We start from the raw sequence: 12759 nt of genomic DNA on the forward strand, positions 1-12759 counted from the left end.
ATAGAATATATTTACATGTGCCATAGCTGAAATATTTGAGATATATGTTTTTATATATATTAAAGCATATGTAATTCAGTTCTGGAGAGAAGGATAGGGTAGAAGACAGAGAGAGGGAAGAGGTGTTAGAGAAAGAGACATAGAAAGCCAACCATCAATTATTAGGAATAAATTTGTGTTTGTGTGCATATGTTTGCATGCATGCATCCATGAATATATGGGTATGTATGTGTTTATATGTATATTTTGAATTGAAATGCCATTACAGTGTAGCAAGCTACCTTAAAACTCGGAACTTTCAAACCAACTGTGGTTTTGAAAGTCAAGAAATTGAGCAGGGACTATCTAGGCAATTTCTTGATTCATATGGCATTGACTTGGTTACTTGCTAGCTAGCATTCAGATGATACTTGGATTTGTTTGGAGGTTCAAAGATGAGACCACTCATATACCTGGTTTGTCAGTGGAAAGATCTGGGGAACTGGGCTCAGATAGGCCCTTTGCCTGTTCCATCTCAGGGCCTCTCTAGAGAGCAGAGTAGCTTGACTACTTACATAAAAGCTCAGGCTTATGTAGATCAAGGTAGAAGCTTCTAGTTCTCGTAAGTCCAGGGCAGAAATAGCCATAATTTCACTTCCACTGCACTGTATTGGCCAAAACAGGCACAGGCCAGCCCATACTAGTGATTTGAGTATTTAGTTTCTTGAATAAAGCAGACCAATAACTGCTAATGGCCACTTGGAAAAAGATGGATATTTAGTTCTTTGGGTTTTTGCTCTTTCTTCTATTGTACAAAAGACTGAATCCTCAGTTTTTAGAGTCAAATCTTTCAGTTACCCCAGGCTATCCACCACCTTTCTGACATCTTATTGATTATAATTAGAACTGTGATTCCAGTGCTATTAGAACCCAACCTGACAAAGAGAACCAGGATCGTGTCTGAAACCACATTGCCAAAATGTAGACATCCTTCCAAAATCTATTTCAGGCTCAGTTGCTGTATTTCCCCCAATTTCATCACAAGGAATCAGAAACTCGGAGGGTAGTGATGTATGGAATGAATACAGGCTCTATGGTACCTATTTATCCTTGGGCAATTTTCCTTAACCTTTCTGTTCTTGCAATCCCTCCTTGATAAAAACAAAAAGTAGGGTAATATGAATAACTTTCATAGGCAGTTGATGCCAGGATTTAGTATGATGATCAAAATAAAGCATTCTTCATAATCTATAATATTAAAAGCATAATACGCTAATTAGATCAACATCCTTCTGGACGTCCTTCCAGATGAAGATGGGTCTGCGAGGGAAGCCTGGGTCCCAGGTGGATCTGAAATCGGTAGAGTCGAGCTGACCCAGTGGCTTGGGCAGGCTAGGCAAAGCGCTGGGCTGGGCTCAGGTTGTGGTCCCTCCCCTCCTGCTGGGGGGCCCTAGCCCTAGAGGTATTCACCTCGGTGATGATGGGCGATGGGCACTCGGAGGTGGTGTTGCTGTACAGGGCTTTGTACCCACCTGTCCTGCCCACCGCAAGGCCAGAGGGAAGCTCAGGTCCCAGGTGCCAGAGCGAAGCTGGTCCCGGCAGCCAGGCCTACTCTTGCACGAATTTCATGCATCGGGCCTCTGGTGCTTAATAAATACTTAATAACTGACAGCACTTCCATTATCATCATCATCATCATCACTATTGGAATTTACTCCAAGATAAGGCTTTTTCAAAATTTATAGTTTATATTTCTCCATATGGTGCTGTCTCAGTACATACTTTCTGAATAGAATAGGTATACTAAACGTCTAAAATTCTATAGAATATTTGGCCTTCACAAATGCCCTGGAAGCCCTGTGTTTTTAATGGTATGATCATTAAGTATACTAATAATTAATCTTTTGAAAGTATAAATCCCATTAAAACACTAACAATATACATAAAACTAAATGAAAAAATGCAAAAAGAGAAAAAATAGAAATAAAACTTTCTAAGTCAGACGAATCTTTAATGACACATCAACACACCCACATTCTCCTTGAATATGTATGATTTGTGCCCCAAATCTATAAAGAAGATAATTCTTACTTTTATGATGATGATATTCCTATGTAAAATGCCACTGTGGCATTTGGTATTTTTATGGCAGGCAGTCCTGGGTTACATTTCTGGTTTTGCAGATATATGATCTGGGGAGAGTTACTTAAACTTTGAGTTTGCTTTCTCATGGAATTTTTTGGAAAAAAAAAAAATATATATATATATATATATAAGATATACTCCTAAAGTCACAGCCCATATTCAAAACATGTGAATCTCCTTTCTTTTCTGCTCAGTAGAAATAAAATGCTTCACTATCAATTCTAATCATAGAAAGACAAAATTATAAAGAAGGAAAAATTGAATCTCCTTACTAAAGCATAAAAACGTCTGCCTTCATGAATCTATGATTATTAAGTCCATGAGTCATAACTTGAAGCTAAATATGTTGAATTGCTTACTTTGTTTGTTTTCAAATTCTGGGATGCCAGTGTCATATAATACTAGAGGCCTGGTGCATAAATTCGTGCATAGGGTTAGGAGGGGGGACCGAGGGCGGTTGGCCAGCAGGCCCTGATTGGGCAATCTGTGCCAGCCAGCAGGGGGTAGGCGAGGGGAGGTTGGCTGTGGGAGCGCACTGACCACCAGGGGGCAGCTCCTGCATTGAGTGTCTGCCTCCTGGTGGTCAATGTGCATCATAGTGACCGGTCATTCCGGTCGTTAAGTCATAACGGTTGCTTAGGCTTTTATATATATAGATGTTCTGTGTTTCTATTTAAAATAAAATAAACTGTACAGAAAAATCTAAATATAAATCTAAAGTTATTCCATTACCCATTGGAAGTCTAGAGTCTGGAATATGCTGAATATGACTATAGAGACAGCAATAGCTTTGCTCAGCCTCAGCCAGTACCAACTGACAAGTAGTGAAGTTTAGTCAGTATCAGCTGTCCACAGGGACAGCAAGACAGCTATTCAAACCTTCTGTCACCTGAGGAACAAAACAAATATTTAGAGAGAGTTTTCACACTTACTGAGAACCTGATCTCTACTGTTCTCCTACAATCATTTTCCAATGATATCATTTTATCCATACAGTCATACACATCCCAGATGCACACCTTTACTAATGTCAGATCCCATTTGCATGGATACCATGCTTGTCCATAATCCTTCCATATTTTGTAAGCATACCATTCTCCCATAAAGTACTCTTTGGTCATGCTTGTCCATTTTGATAACTATGACCTCTGAAGTCTAGGTTTTGTTTGCCATTTAAGAAATGATATTTTTTGTATTATTTAACTTTCCAGATTTGCATATCAATTTCCCCATCAGTAAACACTCAAATCATAACATTCTAATGTCATAAGCTCTGCCATATAAGTCATAAACATATTCAGCATACATTAAATTTGTGATAAATGAAGAAAGAGATTTCTGGAACTGTGTTGCTGATGGATACATAGAGATTCAATGTCTAAATCACGTTGCTTTCATTGTAAACAAGAACTTACGGAAGCCACATGATCTTCATAATCAGTAAGGAAATTTCAGAGTGTATACTGAACAAACATAGCATATAATATACTAAATGTTAAAATAAATAGCAACTGAATAGCTAACACAAAGAATCTCCCAGGTTCCTAACTCACCACAGTGGGGCAGCTGGAAATATGAATTATTAGTGACAAGATATCAAGTGTCATCATGTAGAAAACGGTAGTGGAACTTTTGAACATTATTAAACCTGTCAGCATTCATATCCATTTAAACAAAAAGATTCTCCAATGATATACGAGCACCTTAAGGCCAGAGATCATGTGTTCTCAACTCTAGATTGATTTCTCAAATTTGACCATTCATGAGATTCAGGAAAGGAGCTTGTCCTCAGTACTGATGCTCAGGCCCACTCCCCCAGGTTCTGATCAGTAGGTCTGAGGTGACATTCTTGAAGTTACATAATAATTGACATTTCACATGATTTTGTAATCAAGTGGTCCTTGTGCCCCATTAGAAAAACATTGAAAGACCAGCACATTTTAATAGACATTATATAATAACATGCTAGACATTGAGTGAATGAACAGTTAGGCAAATAAAGAAGTAAAATAAGCACTTGAGCTAAAGTGCATATTATAGTTTAGACATTGAAGAAATCTTACCAGTTTCTTTTATAAATGTGTACACGTATCTTGGAGATTTCTGTAGGAATTTGAATGTGCATTCTTATTTATTTGTTCTAGCCTTTTAGGGATTTTATTTTGCAGTCTTCTGTGGCAGTATCTAATGAACTAAATTTTTACATTTCAGTCTTAAATTATTTTTAGTGAGTAAAAATGCAAGAAAACATTTTGGAGAATCTATGGCTGTATCTGAATCTCATCATTCAGGGAACATTACACATATGGTAGTCCTGTGAGTTGGATTCAACAAGCAATGTTTATATCCACAGATGAGTTTTCAATGTTATGAACTTGTATTCAGCAGAGAGTAATTCCGTTACAAGCCCCTACATATCAAGGTGATTGGGAAGCAGTAGTCAATAGGTAATTTGCAGGCAGTGGGGCACCTGCAATCATTTACCAGGAAAGTAATAAGAAACAAAACAACATAATACAATGGTAATCACATCCTGTTGATTCAACCCAGCATCACAGGAGAATAAAAGGCAACAATTCCCGTTAACAATTTGGAAGTAAACATTGCTAGTGAAGCATGTCTTGCAAACATTCACTATATGCCATTACCAGTTACCTAACATGTATTGTAAATAGAAGAGTTTTCTTTGTTTCAAACAAAGGAGCAACGCAATAATTTATGGTAATTACTTTAGCTGCTTCATATAATATATATTTTTAATTAATTAATTAATTTTATTTATTTCAGAGAGGAAAGGAGAGGGAGAGAGAGGTAGAAATATCAATGATGAGAATCACCAGTCAGCTGTCTTCCACATGCCCCTCACTGGGATGGAGTATGCAACCAGGGAATGTACCCTGATCAGGAATCCAACTGTGATCTCCTGATTCTCAACTATTGAGCCACAGCTGCTTCATATTTTTTTCTTTACAAATTTACTTAATGAAGAGGCCATGTTTATGTCCTTATTAGTTTTATTTGGAAGACAAAAGTAAAGTAGATTACAATACTGTGTGCATGGATATATGGCAGGAAAACCCAAACAAACAAAGAAGACTTCATTTCTTACTTGCATTGTGTAAATATAGTTTAACTTGTCACATGAGTTTAGGCTTCATAGTTCTGAAAATATGTAATACCATTGCACATTTTGTTTTGTCTTTGTGCGTGTGTTTCCATACATATATGCATTTTTTGGCATTACATGATGGAGATTAAAAGTAAACAAAAGTATAAATACATACTGGTAAAACTTCATCTTTCTAACTACGGCTTTTTAAAATATGACCTTGACCCTCTTGCATTAGAATAAGCTGTGGTAGTTGTTATAGATGTTGGGGGTAGTCAACAAAACCAATTTATCCTCCAGCTGGACTGGAGCAATCTGGGGCTCCTCTCCCAACCTCTGCCCTTGGAATATTACTTATACCTGTGGTTCCCATGACAGGAGCTGTTTTCAAGGACACAGATTTGAGAAGCAATGTGTGGTTGAGGTGGTGTATGCGACTGGATCCAGGTCACTATATGAACTCTTAAGATTTTAGCATGTGGGTTTGGAGCTCTACTAGTCTTTGGTCACTCGATGGAGAAAAGATAATGTTTCAACAAATTGTGCTGAAACAAATGAGCATCCACATGCAAAAACATGACATAGACATTACACCCTTAAAAAAGGTAACTCGGAATGAATCACAGGCCTAAATATAAAGTGCAAAAATATAAAATTCCTAAAAGAAAACATAGGAGATAGTCTCCATGACTTTGAGTTTAGCAATGACTTTTTAGATACAACTCAGAAATCATGATCCATGAAAGAAATAATTAAAAAGCTGAACTTCAAAAAAACTTAAAAACGTCTACATTGTGAAAGACACTGCATTGTCAAGAGGATAAGAACACAGGCCTAACCTGGGAGAGAATATTTGGAAAATAGATGTTTGATGAAGGACTGTTCTAAATATACAAAGAACTATTAGAACTCAATAAGAAAAAAATAATCCAATTAAAAAGGGGCATCAATCCTGTCTCAGATATGTCATTAGTGAATATATTCTCCCAGTCAGTAAGTTGCTTTCTGTTTTGTTGAAGTTTTCCTTCAATGTACTGAAGCTATTAGATTGATATATTCCCATTTGTTTATTTTTTCTTTTGTTTCCCTTGCTCAATGGGACGTGTGCACAAAGATATTAGTCAGACTAATGTCAGACAGTTTACTTTGTCTATTTTCTTCCAGCTTTATGATTTTAGGATTTACATTTTAGTCCTTAAAGCATTTTTTAAAAATATTATATGAGTGGTAAAGTTTTTATTTTTTTTTTTGCATGTATCTATCCTCACTTTGTAATGATCAATGTTTTGTATATTTATAGTATATAGAATATTACTTTAATTATTTCATTGTAAAGCATTTTCCTGGACAATAATCATATACTTCTTCCCACCAGAGGTAAGTTCCACTTATTATGTATTCTTTTTAGAATGGCATCTTTATTTTATATCCAATACTAGAACATATATATTTATTTTACAAAATATATTAATTAATTCTTACCTCATTCCCTTCTGCATCAACTCAATCCCTTCTTATATAATTATTAAATGTTATAATACATTGTTCTTTTTAATAAAAATGCTTGAGGCTTTTTTATATGCATGAATTAGATGAATCACTTATTATCATATAATTATAATTTTTATAAGAATAATTTTCATTTCATATTTAGCTTCAGGAAAGTTTTTATGAACTCCTCAATTATATATTCACAAATTTTGAAAGTTGTGGGATCTCTTATCCTGGTGCCCAAGGCTCTCCTCTCAAAGTCATTACACATCCAGTAAATCAATTCCGTAAGAAATTCCAGAAGTTCGGTGTTTTTTATTCAAAACAACTGATTGACTATTCCATTCCACTTTTAAAAGACTATTTTTTACTTGAATATACAATCAACTTTCTCTCATTATATCAAGATATTGTTTGCAAACGAGTTCAACACTATATTTAGCAGTTATTATAATTGGCATCATGCTATGAATTGCACTGCTAACTAATCAAGTGTGTGATTGAAGCCTTTGGTGTCATTCTCAAAAGTGGCATGATCCAGATATTTTTTTAATGGAAGTAAAAAGGTGGTTGTTAAATGTAGACAAATGTTTGGGGTAGCAACTATATTTATACTATATATTTGCATTCACATAAAGCATATATACGTATAGATTTAGATATTTATTTATAAGATAGATCATCTACATGAGGACAGTTTTTCTTATTTTATGACTTAACTAGTGGCCCAGTGCATGAAATTCGTGAACATTAAAAAGGAATTAATTAGAGGAAATATTTTAATATTGCTATTTGCCCTTTCTCTATAATAGAAGTGTCAGAGATGAAAGAAAATTAGTACAATGTTTATAAAATCTTTCTCCTGTCAGAGTCTGGGGTGTGCCGTGGAACCTAGAGTCAAGTCCACGCCTACCACCCGCAATTCAAAAACACAAGAGACCTAGACCCCGCTGGCCCCACCTCCATTGGGTGAGACCCAGACCTGGCCGGCCCCAACCCTGTCAAGCACCTCCAGACGGGTGGCACAGCCTCAGGTCCCCCAGCCCAGCGCTGGGCAGGGGTGCAGCCTCAGGTCCCCCGGCCCGGCGCTGGGGTGGGGGGCACAGCCTGAGGTGTCCTGTCCCAGTGATGGGGCAAGGGGTGTGGCCTGAGGTCCCCAGTCAAGCCCTGCCGGGCGAGGGGCATGGTCTGAGGTCCCCCATTAAGCCCAGCCCCCCACCCCCCTGCAGCATCACGTCAGCGCTGAACGGGGATGCGCACAGGCAGCGTCATGTCCCTAGCCTGGGATGCAGGCAGGCAGCTTCACTTCAGCGCTGGGTTTATTAGGGGTATCCCAATAAAAATGGCAGCAGCCATGGAACTGGAGAGAGCAGAAGGCTAGGGTTGCCCCCGGCGACGGAGTAAGCCAAGCTTCTGCAGCCCTGGCCGGCCTCCATTCCAGGCTACAAAGTTTCAATTATAGAAGATAAATGAATCCCAATAGAAATGGCTGCCACCATGGAGTGAGCAGAAGGCTTGGTTCCACTCTAGGCTGCAAAGTTTCAATTATACAAGATAAATAAATCTCAGATGCCAGGGCCTCCGCTTGGGTCGCCAGGGGGCGTGGCCGGCCTGCAAACCACCAGAGGCCCCTTGCCCAGGCCACCCCATGCCCCAAGGGAACCCCCACCCTTATCTGGGACACCCTTCAGGGCAAACCAGCTGACCCCCACCTGTGCACCAAGCCTCTATCCTATCTAACAAAAGAGCAATATGCAGATTGACTATCACTCCAACACACAAGATGACTGCCCCCATGTGGTCAAAGATCCTGCCCCCATGTGGACACAAGATGGCCAGCAGGGGAGGGCAATTGGGAGGGACCAGGCCTGCAAGGGAGGGCAGTTGTGGGCGATCAGGCCAGCAGGGGAGGGCAGTTAGGGGTGACTAGACCTGCAGGGGAGGGCAGTTAGGGGCATACAGGCTGGCAGGGGAGTAGTTAGTCTTCAATTTAGCTGGCAGAGCAGTGGTTAGGGGGTGATCAGACTGTCAGGCAGAAGCAGTTAGGGGCAATCAGGAAGGCAGGCAGGTGAGCAGTTGGGAGCCAGCAGTCCTGGATTGTGAGAGGCAGGCAGAAGCGGTTAGGGGCAATCAGGAAGGCAGGCAGGCAAGCAGTTGGGAGCCAGCAGTCCTGGATTGTGAGAGGGATGTCTGGGATCAGGCCTAAACGGGTAGTCGGACATCCCTCGAGGGGTCCCAGATTGGAGAGGGTGCAGGATTGGCTGAGGGTCCCCCCCCCCGCCGACCCCTAGGCACAAATGTCGTGCTCCGGGCCTCTAGTAGATATATAATCTTTTTAATCCCTTTTGGATTCAAGTATTAATTCATGAGAAAGTCCATTAAATGTCTTCTTTGTCCCTATAAAAATATCACATTATGTGTGATAATTTGACTCAATATCATAACTTTATTTTGCATATGTACTTAGATCTAGTTCTTATTGTTGTTTTTATTTCTTGCCAAATTCCGTGAGTTTCTTAATCTTGATATATGTTAAAATGCTTCCCACCTATAATCTTATTTCAACTATCAACATTTTCCATCATCAAACTTTGACATCACTGTCAAGAAACTATGTAAATTCTCTGCAAAGAGGAAAAGTAACCTCAGATCATCTCAACTGAGAAGCACAAGGTGAGAAGTGTTGAACACACCAGCAGAATGAAGAAGCTCAGGTTGCAATCTGCCCTCTAGTAGCTGTCCACCCCAGGGAAGGCAGAGATGGGCATCTTCCATTTCCCATGAATAGGATGGTTTGGGACATGTGCTTGACATGTTTTCATTGGACAGTTTAGTAACATTGATAAGGTACGCTTTGCCTCGGAAGCCTGGCTTTTCTTTCAGACGTATTTCATGAAAAATGCATTTCTTAAAACAGAAAAAAAGGATAAATATTTCTATGCCATTTCTCATTTATTGAATAACCCACTCTGGGTTTTAAATCTGTGTTACAGGAGTTATTAGAACGGCCTTACATAACATGGACAGAGAAGCCAGAGAGCACTACTCGGTGGTCATTCAAGCCAAAGACATGGCTGGGCAAGTCGGAGGGCTTTCAGGATCCACGACGGTCAACATCACCCTGACCGACGTCAACGACAACCCCCCACGCTTTCCTCAGAGTATGTGCCTGTTCCTTCTGGTTTGAATGTAACACTATTCCTTTATATAAAGCAAAATGAAATACTTCCATCTATAGTGGCATGTTACTGTTATCTTAAATGGGATATTTTGTTTTTGTGCCATATGGTCTCCCTCCTATAAACAAGACTAAAGAATCCATTCTACCTATTGTCTCCTGAACCTGGTGGATAATTGTCACCATGTTAAAGGTGTGTGTTTCAGTTGGTATCACAGTTAAGCATTTAAAATGCTGTAGTCATACGGAGTGATGTTGTCCTGCATTGACTAAAGTATTTATGGGTTACCAAGGTATTCATTGAGATATTCAAAATTCTCTTTGGTATGGGCATTCTCAGGCAAAATAATTGCATAGGTTCCTTTTTACTAAAACTTAAAAGAAAATTCTTCATATTAGGAATGAATGCTCTTCACACATCACACACTCACACACACATACCATCCAACAATCCAACATCAGGCTACAACTAATATAATAAGGTAGGATTTTGGAGTAGACTATGAGTCTTAAGAAGGGAGAGCATAAACTAGCAGGCAATTTAGGGAGAAGTATCAGTTCTGTGTGCTTGGAAGGAAGTGATATTTATGATATCAGAAGGGACAATAAATAATTATATTTGAATTTTTTGATGTGGCAGAACTGTAGATGACATTTTATAGAATGATTTTTAATTATAAAAGTCCTGTAATAGATCTGCCCCTTATGTTCTTCTTACACATGATGTTTCAAAACTAATAAAATAGACAATGTGGTATGTCAGTAATGACTCTTCACAAGTTAGTGCTAAATTCCTTCCCCAACTTTATCTCTTTTTAAAAAAAATATATTTTTTATTGATTTTAGAGAGAGAGGAAGGGAGAGGAAGAGAGGGATAAACATTGATGTGACTTAGAAACATCGATCAGTTGCCTCCTGTACCCCAACTGGTACCAAACTTGCAACCTGGGCATGTGCCCTGATCAGGAATCAAACTGGTGACCAACCAACTGAGCAACACTGGCCAGGGCTCCCCAGCTTTATCTCTTAATGTTGGTCTCAGTACACCTCAGGCTCAACCAGGGTGGAATACTGATCATTCCTAAAACACAGTAATACTTTGCATACCCTTAATTCAACTCAGAATACTCCACACTCACATTTTTTTGTTTGTTTAAAAGCCCTGCAGAACTAACCCTGTTGCAGAATTAGCAGCATTTATATTCTTAATTTCCTATTACATAGCACTTTCTCATGTCCTTTATTTCCATAGGTGCATATCTCCTCACCTAGTATGCATCTAAGTACGAACAATGCTTGAATTGTCTTTGTAAACTTAAGTGTGCAGGTCAGTGCCCAGCCCTTGAAAAATGATTCCTAATGAGTGACTGGGTCAAATTTAAATACTCTGTCAAACTACCATTGTTGTAATACATACAACTCCAGTTTCCAGTTAGGCAAAACCACTTTAAAATATTGGTTCTAGAGTTAAGATTATGTGACCTGGTTCACTGGCCTTTGCCCTGTGGAGAAAGTATGTCTAAAAGAAAATTATAAATCATAGATAGGGTTATATTACATTAAACATAACATATAATTAAATTTAAGTCATTTTACAAAGTACATTGTACTTTTATATTTAGTTTGTCATTTAGTCCATGCATTATGCAAATACACATACATCACTTTCTCACAAGTGCTGTTATTTCACAGGATTAGAAAACTGAATTTCAAATATTTTTAAAAGATAATGAGTAATAGTGCTAAAATCAACTGAATACAAAATTTAATATAATTTACAATACTAACTTGTCTACCTTATTTTCAGGCAGATTATACCATGGCTATTGTTAAGATGTATATTAATATCATTGATTTTAATCAAGAGAAAAATCCAGGGTGGGAATGGCTGGAGGAGGGGATGTCAAGAGGGGAAAAAGGAGACATATGTAAAACTTTAGACAATAAATAAAAAAAATAAAATAAAATAAATCCACTTCTACACAATAGGACATCAATAAATGCTTGGTCAAAATACAAATAACATCTCCATTTCTCTCTCTTCCTTCTTCTCTCTATAATCTATTTTTTTTTAATTTACAAGTCAATTAAAATAGATTTTAGAATTCAACAGAAAAATTGTAATAGTGATGAATGTAGAAAACTATGTATGGGCTTATGATAGATTAATAATAGTTTTGTTGTTGGAAGCATCAATTTATGGTGAAAACAAACATTTTACCTGACAAGGAAACAATAAATGTGTACCCTCTTAGTGAGCTCATTATATCTAATGGGATCTACCTGTCCTTGGTCAGTGACAGTCTGTGCAGAATGACTGACCGATGTCACCCCTGACACACTGCAAGATGGACTTTGTTTTGAAACAGAGCCAGTATCTACCCTAACTTGTTTAAAATATATTTTATTTTGCACTCATGTTGCTCGAACATACTGCTGCTTTCAAAATGATTTAGTGTCACCTTGACAAGAGTAGCTTGCAGTAAACTATTTTTCATTTACCCATTGCATTAAACTCATCAAATGGCTGCTTACATATGGGAAACTTTGTAAACTCTTGGGAGAAAGAAATGATGTAGATGAGGACTGGTATTCATGAAGCACCACAAAACATAAATCCATTTATATTTCAACCTATATAAAGAGCACATCCAGTTATCAAATGGATCCTGTGGTCTCATTGTTGCTCTTAAGACATGATATGTTTAGTTCTCCTAACTTCCTTCTATCTTTTCCTATCTGAGAGAGCCATCTTTCTTATACCATTATGGGATCAGTTCTAGCATAAACATCCAGCATACAAAACTGCAAAAATATTACCTTATTGTGCTTTTATTCTTTTCCTTTTATTTGCTGA

The 12759-nt window shown here is 38.1% G+C and overlaps 1 protein-coding gene across 1 annotated transcript in view; it reads left to right on the forward strand.

Moving 5' to 3' along the window:
• The window catches only part of CDH18 (cadherin 18), a 213568-nt gene that overhangs the window by 120870 nt on the left and 79939 nt on the right, over window positions 1-12759 (forward strand). The window contains exon 4 of the mRNA XM_008161781.3: window positions 9718-9885. Within this exon, the coding sequence (XP_008160003.1) occupies window positions 9718-9885 (168 nt within the window). The remainder of the gene's footprint in view (window positions 1-9717; window positions 9886-12759) is intronic.

Source organism: Eptesicus fuscus, chromosome 4 (assembly GCF_027574615.1).
Source record: "Eptesicus fuscus isolate TK198812 chromosome 4, DD_ASM_mEF_20220401, whole genome shotgun sequence".
Lineage (NCBI taxonomy): Eukaryota > Metazoa > Chordata > Mammalia > Chiroptera > Vespertilionidae > Eptesicus > Eptesicus fuscus.